At 32.6% G+C, this 17,796-nt stretch overlaps 1 protein-coding gene across 1 annotated transcript; it reads right to left on the reverse strand.

Moving 5' to 3' along the window:
• Window positions 1-450: 450 nt before the first annotated feature.
• On the reverse strand, window positions 451-1,318 carry LOC110668941 (inactive protein RESTRICTED TEV MOVEMENT 2). Its single transcript, XM_021830368.2, has 2 exons — window positions 1,022-1,318; window positions 451-898 (listed from the first exon to the last, which is right to left on the reverse strand). The coding sequence occupies exons 1-2, from the start codon at window positions 1,131-1,133 to the stop codon at window positions 564-566; spliced, it is 447 nt and encodes a 148-aa protein (XP_021686060.2). The 5' UTR covers window positions 1,134-1,318; the 3' UTR covers window positions 451-563.
• Window positions 1,319-17,796: the final 16,478 nt, after the last annotated feature.

The raw sequence follows: 17,796 nt of genomic DNA on the forward strand, positions 1-17,796 counted from the left end.
GTAGTAAAAATTTATATAAAAATAATTTAATAAAATATTAAAATAATAAAATAATTTTTTAATAATATTTAAAAACAAAATATTTTAAAACGATCACAAAACCATATTATATATTACATCATGCAAATTTTTAAATTTTAACAGAAATAAAAAGTTATTTTGTTATTTCTCTTGAATTGAATGAGGTTACTTTTTTTCTTTTTGAAAAGTTAAAATACGATTTATAATTAAATAAGTTGAATTTAATAACTTTTTAAAAAATTAAAGTTTTTGAGTGAATTATGGTACATTACTATTATATGATATAAAAAAGAATTTAATTAAATTTTCATAAATTAAAGAAGCAGTGCACAATACGATTAATAATTAAATAAATTGAATTTAATAATTTTTTAAAAAAATTAAAATTTTAGAGTGAACTACGATACATTACTACTATATAAAAGAGAATTTAATCAAATTTTCTTGAATTAAAGAGGTAGTGCATAGTGTGATTCACATTTAAAAGCCAAAACGGCAAAACCACACACATGTATATTCAATATTTAGATTATACATTGAATTCAATTAGCCCTCAAGTAGTATTTGTACGCAAATGCAGCAATAGCCATGGAAAGTATGACCACAGCCACAGCCAAGAAATTTGATGGCAAACATTTTTTTTCATCTCTAGTATTGCTTCCTTTCTTGGATGATGCTGAGGAGGTTTTCTTAGGCAATGATATACACAGAATTCCTCTTTTCTTAAACTTTGCTCGAATCTCTTCTATTTTGCAATTTTTGGGAATTCTGATTTCTTTTCTGAAACGACTTCTAATATTATTCTTCCGAGGGAGTTCTCCTGTTATGATTAAGGTGCCGAGCTTCATTCTCACGTTGAGTTGCTCCCTTTTGAAATCTACATATACACGAAATAAAAGAAATGCGTATGTGAGACTGAACTCAAGGAAAACCAATCAGAGTACCTTGATAATCAAGTTCTCAGTTTATTTTCAATACAGAGAAAGCAAAAGAAAATTACCTTGGAGACCATGGACCTCAAGCAAGTCACAATTCTCCTCTCTTCGCCACCTGCAGAAGGGCTCGAAATCATCGTAAGAGAAGTTGATGGCAGCTTCATCCTCGGTTTCCATCCAGGTAAGTTTTGTCTTGCTTCTGAAAGAGATGAAAATAAGGTTGAATTATTGATCTAATTATATGTATATGAGTAAAGTAGTGTTTAAGATTAAGAGGTTCCTTTGGGGTTTCCTTTTGAGAGAGAATCATTCTTTTTCAGTTTTCTAAGCAAAGTGACGAGCTGCTTTAATTAATTTGTGCTCCTTTCTTGTATTCTTTAGTTTATTCCATGGGCAAATTGGCAAGGAATAATTAATTTTTTGATTTAAGAGGGAATAATTAAAAAAAAATATCTTAATTAAGATTCGCTCATATTATTTTATTATTTCAAATTAATTAAACGCTTAATATTTATATTTTTTTTTTCCATCAGATTCCTGATTAAAAGTTTAAACTCTAGATTTTATAGTTTTATAATAATTACAATTAATATTACTCAAAATTAGATTTATCTTTTTCAAATGATTGAAGTATATTTTTAAAGAAATATATTTGTAAGTAATTTATTTTCTATAAAATATGATATAAATTTATTTAGTATATAAATTAATCTAAATTATAAAAGATAATAATATTTATAAAATAATTTAAAGTATAATAAATGACAGAAACAAAATAGTAAATTCATTATATTTAATCAAAAGAGTGTAACTTATCAAATTTCGCCTTAAGTAAGTTACTTTCCTTAGACAAGCAAAGTTGAATGTTTTACTTTCTAAAAGATTTATTTGATAATGCAAATTAACTAAGACTTTTATCTGCACTTTTAAAAGAAATCCCACTTCTTTTATCCCAATCAAATGGGGGATAAATTAAAATTTATTATTAATATTTATTAAAATTCTTAATAATTGATATTTTAAAATGGAGTAAGTTGCAAAATGTACTACGTGCTTTAATTAATTTCTAAATTACTATATTATATAAAATATTTTATTTATTGAAAATGTTATAATTTTTATCTATCAAAGTACGTTTTGAGTACTGGATATCACTTAATTATTTTTGAAACAATAAAAATGAAATTATAAATGTCAAAGGAATTCATATATAGTAGTTTTTTTAACTTGCTTATAATTGATGATCACTCAAAATACGAAATAATTTATAAAATTTCATTCAGACACACATATAAATATATATATAAATCCAAATTATATTGAAAAGTTTTTTATTTCAAAATAAAACAATTAATTAATTAGCATGAAACACGCCACATAAATGCTCCGGCCACGGCAGGCACCAGTACCGCAAGTTTGTCTTCAGGCTTTATGTATAGGTCTTCCATGGCTTTCAATGGTTCTAAGCTAGCCTTTGGAGTTTGGCTCTTGATCGGGTCTGGGTTTCGTCGCCGTCCTGCGACTCAACCCTTATGCATCTCTATTTTTTACTACTTTTTTATGAGATATCACCATCAGCTGTGTGATTCGAAGCTTTCTGCCTGCTTGTTGCTTTGATTGGTTCTGATCTTCATGGCTAGCTTTAACGTTCATCTGACTACCTGCCTAGATGATTCTACATGCTTAAGACTTCAATTAATTGTTTTTTTTTTTTTTTTGGTTTTCTCAAATCTGAATACAAGGCATATTTAATTGTTTTACTGAAGCTTTCGAATCTCAATTTCACCATTTTTCATCAATATATTCTTCATATGTAGCAGAGATATTTACATAATGTAATAACATTTAGTTTTCAACAGCAGCACAGAGATGCAGTATTTATTCATGTTATTTTTGTTTCTTGAATTTTGGATATATTTTTTCATGGATTCGAATTGTGACATAATCCGAAAGTTTCACACTGTGACCCGATTGGAATAAAAAGTGAGATCTGTGGTGCTAGCGGAGGGCACGAGCCAATAGACCCGGATCTGAAGCCCACCATAAATCTCCTTGGGGGTGCGGAGGCAATACCCCCGCGGTATGGACCAGTATAAATATTGTAATATTCTACCCTTTGTGGTAGAGTTATGAGATATTCGGGAAACACATTGAAGTTAGGATTTGAGAGTTCTGATTGATTATATCTTACTCTTTTTATCATAGTGGAACTTTTTTTTCTCTTGTATTGTCCATAGACGTAGACCTTATGGTTGAACCACGTAAAATCCTGTGTTATTCTTCTTTTCTTTTCGATACTGTGTGATTATGCGATTTGTGTCTGGGCCTTAGATTTGCGTGCTTATTATAACAAACTGGTATCAGAGCTTTGTGCGCAAAAACCTAGGGTTTACAGATGGCGTCGTCTTCAACGAAGTATGAGATGAAGAAGTTTGATAGTGGATCAAGTTTCAGTCTGTGAAAGACTAAAATTAAATCTTTCTTGATCCTACAAGGTCTATGGAAGGCAATCGAGGATAACTTTCCAGAAGGTATGAAAGAGGTGGAGAAGGCTGATCTAAAGGAGAGAGCCTTGAGTGAGATTTTCATTAGCGTAACTGATAATATTCTACGCGAGATTGCTGGTGAAAGCTCAGTATCTACGCATGGAAGAAATTAGAGGAGTTATACTCTACCAAATCGCTGACCAACCACCTATATCTAAAGAAAAGACTTTACAATATGAGAATGAGTGAAGGTACGCCCATTAAATTGTTAGTAGTATGCCTTAGAGCATATCATTTAGTATGTATCTTATACATATTTTATTAATAAAAGCCATTTTTACTTTTTCGTTTACATAATATATTTATGTGTAATAGAAAAGGTCCATTGATATTTTGTTAGAAATTATATTCTTAAGTTGTTAAGAATATGAGTGACAGTATCTCTAGCACAAAGTATCATAAATAGGTTCACAATCGAGGATACTTCATAATAAGGACATGACTTATCTAGAAAGATTGTATTCATGTTTGTTCCCAAGTTATTTATATGAGATATAAATAAGATGGAATGGTGAGTCTCATGCCATATAACAAACATGATAGGCACTTATACATGATAAGTAGGCCGAACTAGTGACACTTATGACAAGCACATGGAGTTTACTCTTGTCAATATATTGTCATAAATTATATCAGTGCATATAATCTTTAAACCTGAGATAGCACAGTTATCTCGTATATAGGTGGTTTGAGTTTGATACTGCTTTCATACTTGTACTATGTATGGGTATATGGGAATGTGTTGGCTCCTACTAGTTATATATGGAGGCAGGTGTTGATCAATATGTAATATGTTCCTCTAAGTAAATAGAGATAAAATCCTATGTTCATTTAATTGTTTTTTATTTTTCAAGTTCCTAGCAAGGACAAATAGATTTAATCAGAAAGGAGTTTCTGATGAGAAAATCTTTTAATCAAGAACTAGAATTAAAAGAGAACATAATATTCATAGCAAATGGGATTTGACATAAACCATGACTTCAGCTTGAGTTGGGATTTTGTAACAAAGAGATTCTAGTGGATGGTAACATATGATTATAAGTTCATTTAAGGTAAACCTTATTACTGATTGGGTGGCCATGACATGCTATGCTAGGTGTTAACCATGGTCTATGAGGTACATAAAATGGTTTAGAAAAATCATTTATGGTAAAAAAGAGTTCTGATGATATTAAAAGTTGATATCGTGTCTCATTGCTAATTAGTGATGAGCCTAGTAAGTCATACACATATACAAGTAATCACCAAATTAAATATGATTTAATTAATTAATTAAAGAGTTTAATTGATTAATTAAATATGTTTAGTTTGCAATTAGATTACAAAGTCCCTAGCATGATTTGAAACCAAATCTAGATTATTGGATGTATAGTATAAGTTAAATTTACATTTAAAGTGTTTAAATATGCATTTAATTAATGAGAAATTAATTAATAAAGATTAATTAATTGATTTATATTTGATATAAATTGATTAGAAGAAGAGAAATAATTATTTTGGGTTGAGAATTCAAAATTAAGACACAAGAGCATTTTGGTCATTTCACAGGGTGACATGTGGCACCATGAGATGGTGACACATGGCACTACACATAAGCTTACCAAATGTTTTTTTAATCATGTAAGATGATTAAAATTAATATTAAATGTAGGTTTGACACTTGGCACAATGTGATTGGGTCAATTAAACCTAAAACTAATCATAAGGTGACATGTGACAAGGGTTTTATGTGTTGACCTAGCTATATAAGTGTTGTTATAAAAAGAAAAATCATAACCAGCTGCTGCCTCCCATTTGTACAGCCACCCTTGAGGCTCCCATTCTCTCTTCTTCTTCATCTCTCATCTATTCCAAGAGATTAGCAAACAATCTCTTGAATTAAAAATACTAGAAATCGTTTTTAGTGTTCTGTTTATATCTTTAATCTCTCAAAAGGAAAAACTTGATTTTCTAATTCATAGAAAAAGCTTTAGAAGTTGTTCAAGGGCTGCCATAGGTGAACTTAGTGTGGACAAGCTAGAGGGACAACATCTGGTGTCCTAAAGACTCATCCCAAAGGTACAAATACGCTGCAGTGCATCAAAATGTTAGTGTGTTTGTTCTTGATTTAATATAGAGTTCTAAAATTAATCTGATTAATTCTAAAATCTTAAATGGCAAATACAGATCCAAAACATATTAAAAGAGTTTTAATATGTTTTTTATCATTGAAATCAAATAAATAAAAATAAAATCTCGTATAATGCATATGACCCTAGGTGAAAATTTTTGAATTCAATAGTAAAAACTTGTGTTTTTCATACTTCCGCTCCTTCATAAAGAACATTTGGATAAATTCAATTCAATCATTATAGATCTGAAGAATATTGATATTGAGATTGACAGTGAGGATCAGGCCCTTATTGTGTTATATTCTTTGCCACCCTCCCATGAAACTTTTGTTGATACTTTGTTGTATGGTAAAGATAGTATTTCACTAGACGATGTTAGTAATTCTCTAAATCGAAGGAGTTGAAAAAGAAATTTTCAAATAATAGAGAAATATTTGAGGGGGAAGGTTTGGTGAGCAGGGGAAGAACACATTCAAGGGAGGTTTCTTCCATCAGGAAGAAATCTAAAGTGTAACATCCTCACTTTACGTAGTCCGTATGTCCCACTGTTTCGGTGGATAATGTCTGTCCCAAAAAGTCAAAATGTCTGGAACTACACTTAATTGACCGTGAGAAAGCATAAAACAATGAAATATATGATGAGAAAAATTAAGGAAAAATAAAAGAGATGAAATGTGATTAAGTTAAGCGAGCCAAAACCCTAGCGATGGGTGACCGCACCAGGAAGTTATGGCGAGGACCATTGACTAGCCCTGGACCATGAGGAACCCTGAAAAATAATTTCGAGACATAATTAAAGGTCTACTGAGGTACAGTTAACATTGGAAATGTCAAAGAAAAATTAGTAAATCAGTGTAAACGAAAAACGAAAATTAAAGAAATCGGCAAATCAGGGACTAAACCGGTGTTACAGAAAATTCGAAATGCAACTCGAAGAGGGGTATTTTGATCAATTGACACATAGAGTTGACTTTTGACCTAAATGTCCATGAAAAATTAGTAGTATTAAATTTTAAAAATGTCATGAAAATAGAAAATTTGACATAAAATGTAAATAGTGAGGAATTTGGGGCATAATTGCAATTAAGGGAAATTTTGGATTATTAAACATTTAATCCACCTTAGTGGGGCTTTATGGATTTGTACATTCATTACGTGGACACCTATATAAACATTAGAAGACAACAACCCACCTAATCTTCTTCTTCTTCTTCTTCAATTTCCATTCTTAGCCGAATTCACCTTCTTCCCAAAACCACCATTAACGTCCTCACCTCAAGCTCTCTCTCTCATGGTTTAAGCCACTTTTCTTCTAAGTCTCTTTACTAAAGTTGGTCTACACACCATGGGCAACATATAGATAGCAAAAAGGAGAGGAAATTCCATGGATTTATGAAGCTCAAGTTGAGGTTAGTGCTAGTTTTTCATCCCTTGCTTCATTAAACTTTGTTTTAAGGTTGAGATGAGTTGAATGGTGAAGAAATTTGAAGGTTTTAATGAGTTATTGATGTGTACAATTTTTGGCAGCCATGGAAGAATTTAGAGTTTGATTTATTCATGTGTAAAAGAGGTGTTTTGTGATGTTAATTAAGGTATTACATGAGTTAGAAAAATTATTTTATGTGTATATTTAATGTTGATGTTTTGAGGTAGGGTTTGAGTAATTGTGAAAGACCTAGGACAAGTGGTAAATTCTGGCAGCCTTGATGAGCTTAGAAGGTTGATAATTTTATGAAATTACTTGGTGAATTATGGTATTGATGGAGTAGTAAAAGTGTATTGCATATGGCTAATTGAAGTATAGGTATTAGCTAATTAAATCCCATGTTTAAGATGTTAATTTTGTCTCCTTGAATTAAGGTTGTGTATTGTATATTGAGGAATTATGTATACTGCTGGGAATTAATTAATTTAAGACTTGATGAATGAGATTAGATGTGACACCCCTTTCCCGTCTACAGTGTAGTAGAGTAAGATAAGTCACACAGTGTACCAGAATACCATATTTTATCTCAATTATTTTTATCCTTCCTTAATTTATTTCTTAATGGTCATGAAGTGCAATTTGTGAAATTTTAACTCATTTAAGTCATTTATTGAAATTTTAAATTCATTTGAGATTCTGAAAATTTTATAGAAAATCCGGCAGAGTACCGGCTAAAAATGGATAAAATAGTTTTTCGGAATCTGTGAAAAACACTTCAAATAATTTCCAATCATTCTCAAACTTCATTTATAACTGCCCAAACTTGCTGGACTCATGCTCAGTCCTGTAGGTCAGCCAAGGCAGCTCACCCATACACAAATGCCAAGCCTTAACTCACTTAATTTCCTCATCATACACATTCAAATGGTTACTAATTGACCATTGCAAGGTTAATGAATCATCATATGAGAAAACCCTAATGTTGTTCAAGTGTCCACATTTTCAAGGTTCATTCATGCATCACACTTGTATTTCACTTACTCTTACATGTTCAATCACTCATCTCATGCTATGGGCAACTCATAAACACTTTACTTCAAGTAAATTCATCAAACCCTAACCATCCCTAGGCTGCCCAAATTGTAGGGATGAATATACATAATTTTTATTTTATTTTTCTTACACTTTCCATTTATCTCATGTTAATAAACATGAATTAAACAAGAATGGAAGGAGATTGGTCACTAACCTTGTTGGAGCTACTCCCAAGCTTGCCAAAACCTTTCTTTTTCCTCTTCAAATTGCTGTCCAAGGCTTGCTCTAGTGCAGGGACAATTTTTCATGAAAAGAAGTTAGGGTTTAGAGGTGATTTGGTGGGTTGCCTCAAGCTTGCCTTAAGCTTTCATGGAGGAATGGGTTAGGGAGAGGGAAGATGAGAGTCACGGCTGGAAATGGGAAAGGGAAGAAACAGATTGGTTTCTTCAATTTTTCAGCCCATTTTATGCTTTTTAAGTGGTTTATGGACATGTGTCACAATGTGATTGGGTAGAAGTACTTTAGTGACATCATGTGATGTCATAATTGACATTTTCTTTCATTTTCTTTTCTTTTCTTCTCTACTCATTTTCAATTTAATTTTTAGCAATATTTATTCACATTTTATATCATAATAATTATTTACTTAACTGGACAAGTCGGCTAAAAATCATCTTTGAAGACGAAATGACCAAAATGCTCTCCGTTTGGCTTAACAAACTAAAATTGTCTGTACCGATTGAAAATTTTTTCTAAGCATTTTCTTGGCATTCTAATGCCATAGAAACCTCAATGACTTTTCTCTGGAGTCTCAAAAATTATTTTATGAATTTTCTCTAGAGTCTAGGTTTCCTAGTTGCAAGGACCGCAACTTCCCACTGGGTTACCCATCGCTAGGGCACCGGCTCATTTAACTTAGTTGTATTTTATTTTTAAAATTTTTTCCACATTTTTCTTGCTAATATTTGAGTTAATTATGGTTCCTCACTTTAGTTTAAATATTTTTCCAGACGTTCTAACTGTCTGGACCTACACCGGTCACCAGAACAGTAAAATGTACATAATGAATACAGTGGGGTTGTTACATTAAAAGTGCTATGAATGTTGTATTGTAGTTTGGGAGAAGGAGGATTAAACATTGGAAGTACAATTTGTGTGCAGGTTGTGTGATTGATAAAGGCAGTGTATAATTTGAGTCATAACCTAATTATGTGACCTCAATTGGTATGAGGCCAATTGGAGGCAAAACTAGACATAAAATGGACCAACTTTCACGTAGAAAACTTGCCAAAATTCTATCCAGAAAATGACCAATTTAGTGACCTAATCCTGATTGGCAAATTGAAACCCAGAATTTTTGACCATATGAATAGTAATTAATCAAATGACCATAACTCATTGTAGAAAGGTCCAAATGACCTAAAATTTATACAGATGGAAAGCTTAGACATAGGGCTACAACTTTGATGAAGATCACAGAACCCAAAAATGCCATTTGTAAGTCAAATTGCTTGTACAAGTTGAGGTATCAAAACTGTCTAGAACCATTGTAATCTAGAATTTGACCATATGAACAGTAGTCACTCATTTGACCATAACTCACTCAAAACAGGTCCAAATGACCTAAAATTTATATTAATGGAAAGATTAGACATAGAGCTATAACTCTTATGAAGACACCAAAGCCCAGAAATGATCAGAACCAAGTCAAATTGCTTGCCCAATTGAGGGTACTAAATCTGCCAGAATTGAAATTGACCTAAAAATGATCTAAATTTGTAATGAGAATGCAATCTGTCCAGTTTTAGTAAATTGACTATATCTTGGTCTATATAACTCAGAATGACATAAAATTAGTGGCAAAAATTCAATAAGACATAGACCTATAAATTTACTTCTTTGACCAGAATAAAAAAATAAAGGGAAAAAGGATATTTAGCTAGATCAATCTAGCATACCAAAAACTGAAAAATTAACAATACTATATAATAAAGCCTATAAATGAAATTGGCAACATATGCCAACATGTGAGGAATGAAAAATGGAACATATTAGTAACATTAAAACCAATTCACCTTGTGCGTATAAAAAGTCAACATTTATGGTTGACTAGTGATGTGAATAGTAACAGAATGACACGATAAAACATCTGAATGTGTGAATAGGACATTAGTCCTCATCCTCAGAGAGAGGAAATCTGTTTTGAGTATAGTAGTACTTCTGAACATTTGATATGATACAATGAAATAATGAATGTATAAGGAATGCAGTAATTATGCAATTGTGACTTAGAAATCTATGTTCCCACTAGGAACAGAATTAAGTGTGACAACCTGTAATTGAAACTTATAATTAAATAATGACACTATAATACTTATAAATGTTTAATTGTACCTATGTGCCCATGTATTGCCTAGACACGTGTGTCAGATTGGATAGGTTGGCATGCCAATAGGGTAATATTTGAACAGTACTGTGTAATGCTTCATGCATAAGACTTTATGCCTATATTTAACGCTTTATGCGTAAGGCTTTATGCCTATATTTCATGCTTTATGCGTAGGGCTTTATACCTATATTACTGAGGCTTGTATGCCAATTATCTGATTATCTGTCTGATAGCTTTTTAGTCGTATTTTTTGTATCTATTATCATGGCTTTAGCCATAGTCATTGATTACATCATTGATGTTCTGGTGGCTTCTTAGCCATAGTTATCATTATCTAGTTTAGTCAGCCTGTCATAGGTTACTTGGGCAGTGTAATTGATTGAAATAAATTTAAGAATATTAGCAATTAAAAACATTTGAAATAATTGAATGTAATGAGAAAAATGATTAGCAATAGAAACACAATTGAATATTATTACTGTAAAGTTGTAAACTCGACATTTTCGAAGGGGTACAAATTAGCATATAAAATGGTTAATTCTAGAAACATTCCAATAAATCAAATTGATTATTGAATATTTAAATTATGCTCTATCTTTTCTTTATTTGTATATATTATTTCTTGTTATACTATTGCACCACTAAGCAGAAATGCTTAGTTGTTTCCTCGCGCGGGTACTTCGATTGAGATTTTTGAAGTCCAGATCTGCAGAAGTGTTAGAAGAGTATAAGGTTATCACCTCCTCAACAATGCATATAGATAGGGCTCACATTAAGCATACTATGTATTTTGTATATTTTAATTATTTCTTATGTTATAATTCAAATTAAGAAATTGTATTGAATACGTATATGATGTAATCAATTTGCATAATATGTAGACTGTAAACTTATATAATTAGTTGACAAATTATGTTACTTAATGTAATTGAACATTTTGATATATGAATTAATTCTGAATATGAATGAGATTGAAATTGCGAATATAGAGAATATGTGATATTTACTATACTAGTCAGATTTTAATAAATAACGTTAGTGCCTAAACCATTTATATCAAGAATTGAAGTGAAATAAGATAAGATAAGGTGATCCGGCACTCCGTGTGACACGCCTTGCTCGGCTATACTGTAGACAAGTGAGGGGTGTTACAATTAGTGGTATCAGAGCACGGTTTAGGCGTTCCTAGGCACAGATAAGTAGAAAGATAGTGTGCATACATGCATTGCATTCATAAGAGTCGATGTGACACTAATGCAGATCTGTTTACTTTTGATTATTCAAGGTTAAGATATGGACTCAGAGTCGCAGAGGGCATTAGAGAAAGAAGTAGAGAGCCGTAATCCGACTGGGAGTGATATGGGAAATAATGATGGAAGAGTGAACAAAATTATGAGATTACAATAGTCTTAGTTATTTGAATTCGATGAATTTCGAGAACAAAATTCCTTTTTAGAGGGGAAGAGTTGTAACATCCTCACTTAACGTAGTCCATATATCCCATTGTTCTGGCAGCTAATGTCTGTCCCAAAAAGTTGGAATGTCTGGAACTACACTTAATTGACAGTGATGAAGCATAAAATAATGAAATATGTGATGAGAAAAATTAAGGAAAAATAAAAGAGATGAAATGTGATTAAGTTGAGCGAGCCAAAACCCTAGCGATGGGTGACCGCACCGGAAAGTTACGGTGGGGACCGTTGACTAGCCCTGGACCGTAGAGAACCCTAAAAAATATTTTGAGGACATAATTAAAGGTCTACTGAGGTGTAATTGACATTGGAAATGTCAAAAAAAAATAGTATGTTAGTATAAATGAAAAACAAAAATTAAAGAAATCGGCGGATTAGGGACTAAACTGGTGTTACCAAAAATTCGAAATGCAACCCGAAGAGGGACATTTTGGTCAAGTGACACATAGAGTTGACTTTTAACCTAAATGTCCATAAAAAATTAGTAGTATTAAATTTTAAAAATGTCATGAAAATAGAAAATTTGACATAAAATGTAAATAGTGAGGAATTTGGGGCATAATTACAATTAAGGGGAAATTTGGATTATTAAACATTTAATCCACCTTAATGGAGCACTATGGATTTGTATATTTATTAAGTGGACACCTATATAAACATTAGAAGACAACAGCCCACCTCATCTTCTTCTTCTTCTTCAATTTCCATTCTTAGCTGAATTCACCTTCCTCCCAAAACCACCATTAACGTCCCCACATCAAGCTCTCTCTCTCATGGTTTAAGCCACTTTTCTTCTAAGTCTCTTCACTAAAGTTGGTCTACACACCATGGGCAACATATAGACAGTAAAAAAGAGAGGAAATTCCATGGATTTGTGAAGCTAAAGTTGAGGTTAGTGCTAGTTTTTCATCCCTTGCTTTATTAAACTTTGTTTTAAGGTTGAGATGAGTTGAATGGTGAAGAAATTTGAAGGTTTTGATGAGTTATTGATGTGTACAATTTTTGGCAGCCATGAAAGAATTTAGAGTTTGATTTATTCATGTGTAAAAGAGGTGTTTTGTGATGTTAATTAAGGTATTACATAAGTTAGAAAGATTATTTCATGTGTATGTTTAATGTTGATGTTTTGAGATAGGGTTTGAGTAATTGTGGAAGACCTAGGACAAGTGGTAAATTCTGACAGCCTTGATGAGCTTAGAAGGTTGATAATTTTATGAAATTACTTGGTGAATTATGGTATTGATGGAGTAGTGAAAGTGTATTGTATATGGCTAATTGAAGTATAGGTGTTAGCTAATTAAATCCCATGTTTAAGATGTTAATTTTGCCTCCTTGAATTAAGGTTGTGTATTGTATATTAAGGATTTATGTATACTGCTAGGAATTGACTAATTTGAGACTTGATGAATGAGATTAGAAGTGCTATGAATGCTGTATTGTAGTTTGGGAGAAGGAGGATTAAACATTGGAAGTGCAATTTGTGTGCAGGTTGTGTGATTGATGAAGACAGTGTATAATTTGAGTCATAACCTAATTTGTGTGACCCCAATTGGTATGAGGCCAATTGGAGGCAAAACTAAGCATAAAATGGACCAACTTTCATGTAGAAAGCTTTCCAAAATTCTGTCCAGAAAATGACCAATTTAGTGACCTGATCTGGATTGGCAAATTAAAACCTAGAATTTTTGACCGTATGAACAGTAGTCAATCAAATGACCATAACTCATTGTAGACATGTCCAAATGACCTGAAATTTATATTGATGGAAAGCTTAGACATAGGGCTACAACTTTGGTGAAGATTACAGAACCCAGAAATGTCATTTATTAAGTCAAATTGTTTGCACAAGTTAAGGTATCAAAACTGTCCAGAATCATTGCAACCCGTAATTTGATTATATGAACAGTAGTCACTCATTTGACCATAACTCACTCAAAACAGATCCAAATGACCTAAAATTTATGTCAATGGAAAGATTAGACATAGAGCTATAACTCTTATGAAGACTCCAAAGCTCAGAAATGACCAAAACCAATCACAAGTTAGGGTACTAAATCTGCTAGAATTGAAATTGACCTAAAAATGATTTAAATTTGTAATGAGAATGCAATATGTCCAGCTTTAGTAAATTGACCATATCTTGGTCTATACAACTCAGAATGACATTAAATCAGTGGCAAAAATTCAATAAGACATAGACTTATAAATTTGCTTCTTTGACCAAAATCAAAAAATCAAGAGAAAAAGGACATTTAGCTAGATCAATCTAGCATACCAAAAACTGAAAAATTGACAATACTATACAATAAAGCCTAGAAATGAAATTGGCAATATATGCCAATATGTGAGGAATGAAAAATGGAATATATTAGTGACATTAAAACCAATTCACCTAGTGTGTATAAAAAGTCAACATTTATGGTTGACTAGTGATATGAATAGTAACAGAATGACACGATAAAATATCTGAATGTGTGCATAGGACATTAGTCCTCATCCTCAGAGAGAGGAAATCTATTTTGAGTACAATTGTACTTCTAAACATCTGATATGATACAATGACATAATGAATGTATAAGGAATGCAATAATTATGCAATTGTGACTTAGAAATCTATGTTCCCACTAGGAACAGAATTAAGTGTGACAACCTGTAATTGAAACTTATAATTAAATAATAACACTGTAATACCTATAAATGTTTAATTGTACCTATGTGCCCATGTATTGCCTAGACACGTGTGTCAGATTGGATAGGTTGGCATGCCAATAGGGTAATGTTTGAGCAGTATTGTGTAACACTTTATGCGTAAGGCTTTATGTCTATATTTCACGCTTTATGCGTAAGGCTTTATGCCTATATTTCATGCTTTATGCGTAGGCCTTTATGCCTGTATTACTGAGGCTTGTATGCCAATTACCTAATTATCTATCTGATGGCTTTTTAGTCATATTGTTTGTATCTATTATCATGGCTTTAGCCATAGTCATTGATTACATCATTGACGTTCTGGTGGCTTCTTAGCCATAGTTACCATTATCCAGTTTAGTCAGCCTGTCATAGGTTACTTGGGCAGTGTAATTGATTGAAATAAATTTAATAATATTAGTAATTAAAAACATTAGAAAAAATTGAATGTAATGAGAAAAAGGATTAGCAATAGAAACACAATTGAATATTATTACTGTAAAGTTATAAACTCAGTTTTTCCGAAGGGGTACAAATTAGCATATAAGATGGTTAATACTAGAAACATTCCAGTATATCAAATTGATTATTGAATATTTAAATTATGCTATATCCTTTGTTTATTTGTATATATTATTTCTTGTTATACTATTGCACTACTAAGCAGAAATACTTCGCGCGATAGAATTATTTCCTCGCGCAGGTACTTCGACTGAGATTTTTGGAGTCCAGATCTGCAGAAGTGTAAAAAGAGTACAAGGTTGTCACCTCCTCAACAATGCATGTAGATAGGGCTCACATTAAGTATACTATGTATTTTGTATATTTTAATTATTTCTTATGTTGTAATTCAAATTAAGAAATTGTCTTGAATATGTATATGATGTAATCAATTTGCATAGTATGTAGACTGTGAACTTATGTAATTAGTTGAAAAATTATGTTACTTAATGGAATTGAACATTTTAATATATGAGTTGATTCTGAATATGAATAAGATTGAAATTGCGAATTTGGAGAATATGTGATATTTACGACACTAGTCAGATTTTAATAAACAATGTTAGTGCCTAAACCATTTATATCAATAACTAAAGTGAAATAAGATAAGATAAGGTGCTCCAGCACTCCTTGTGACACGTCTTGCTCAGTTACATAAGGCCAGATCTAAGTCAAGAATGAAAAAAGGCCAACTGTTTTGAGTGCGGAGAGCAAGGTCACTATAGGAGAGACTATCCCAAGTTGAAAAATAAAAAGGAAAAACAACCAGAAAGTTCTGCGAATGTGGTTGATAGTTTTATTGATTCTGATGGCGATGACAGTGCTGGAGAAATTTTATCCTTGAGTTCAGATCATGGGTAAAATTCCTGGATTCTTGATACTGGAGCTACTTATAACATGTGTCCACACAGAAACTGTTTTGTCACTTACAAACAGATGAGTGGCAAGGTGTTTCTGGGCAATGATCATACATTATCTGTTGAAGTAATTGGTAACATCAGATTGAGGATGTTTGATGGCATTGTCAGAACTATAGAGTGTTGGCATGTTCCAGGACTAAAGAGGAACCTGATTTCTCTTGGTACACTTGACTTTCATGGATTTAGATACCATGCAGAGAATGGAGTTCTCAAAGTGTGCAAGGGCTCTATGATACTCATGAAGAGCAGTTTAGTTTCAGAATTGTATTTTCTTCAGGCAGTTCAGTTTTAGGGAAAGCTACAGTAGCATCCGAAAGCAAAAATCAGAATTAGACTCAATTGTGGCATATGCGTCTTGGTCATATGAGTGAAAGAGGATTATCTGTGTTAAGCAAGCGGGATTTGTTGGACGAGCAGAAAACAGAATTTATGGACTTTTGTAAATACTATGTGTTTGGTAAACAGACCAAGGTGAAGTTCGATAAAAAGGCAGTGCACAAGACCAGAGGAACGATGGATTATATCCACTCAGATCTATGGGGTCCTAATAGAATCCTTTTCAAGAGCGGTTTTAGGTACTTCATAACTTTGATTAATGATTACTCTCGGATGGTGTGGGTGTATTTTCTAAAAATAAAAGATGAGGCATTTTCAACCTTTATAAAGTGGAAGACGATGATTGAGAAGCAGACAGAAAATAAGGTCAAGCGTCTTAAAACTGATAACGGGTTGGAATTTTACAATCATGAATTCGATGCATTATGCAAAAATGAAGGTATAGTGAGACATCGCACTTGTACAAGGACACCATAACAGAATGGTATTGCAGAACGCATGAACAGAATGCTTTGTGACAAAGCACGAAGCATGCTCTCACATTCAAGATTGGGAAAGGATTTCTAGGCTGAAGTAATTAATACAGCATGTTTCTTGGTTAATAGATCTCCATCTACAGCTATTGAGTGCAAAACTCATTTTGAGATATGGTCCGATTCACCTATTAATTACTCTTAGCTGAGAGTATTTGGTTGCCCTGCTTATGCTCATGTGAGAGATGGTAAGCTTGAACCGAGGGCAAAAAAATGCATATTTCTAGGGTATGCATCTAGAGTGAAAGGCTACAGGTTGTGGTACAATGATTCAAAGTCTCTAGGATTAATTATCAGTAGGGATGTGACATTTAATGAGTCTGCTTCATTGGATAGTCAGAAAGAGAAGTCAATAGCAGAATCAGATTACGGTGTTAGAGAACAGGTGGAGCTTGATATTGATACTTCAGCAGTTCAGTCTAGTGATTCAAAGGATGAGGTGCAAGATCCTGATCAACAAGAGGATGCACCTGAGCAATAGCAACAGGAACCATATAGCATTGCAACTGGTAGAGAGAGAAGATAGATTAGACCACTGCAGAGAAATGCATATGTAGATCTAGTTGTGTTTGCCTTGTCAGTTGCTGAGATAGTTGATGTGCATGAACCCAACAATTATAGAGAAGCTATTTCTTGTTCAGATGCAGATCAGTGGGTCGGTGCTATGGGTGAAGAAATTGAATCTCTTCAAAAGAATCAAACTTGAGAGCTTGTAACATTGCCTAAGGGACAAAAAGTAGTAGGTTGCAAATGGGTGTTCAAGAAAAAGGAAGGCACTCCAGGGGTTAAAGCACCTCGATATAAGGCACAGTTAGTAGCAAAAGGCTTTACTCAGAGGGAGGGGATTGACTTTAATGAAGTATTTTCTCCAGTTGTGAAACAT

This window comes from Hevea brasiliensis, chromosome 5, assembly GCF_030052815.1.
Source record: "Hevea brasiliensis isolate MT/VB/25A 57/8 chromosome 5, ASM3005281v1, whole genome shotgun sequence".
NCBI classification, from domain to species: Eukaryota; Viridiplantae; Streptophyta; class Magnoliopsida; order Malpighiales; family Euphorbiaceae; genus Hevea; species Hevea brasiliensis.

Coding starts and splice junctions, on each gene's coding strand:
- LOC110668941 (XM_021830368.2), bottom strand. CDS start 1,133: ATGGAAACCGAGGATGAAGCTGCCATCAACTTCTCTTACGATGATTTC. Junction 899..1,021: donor TGAGGTCCATGGTCTCCAAG/GTAATTTTCTTT, acceptor GTGTATATGTAG/ATTTCAAAAGGGAGCAACTC.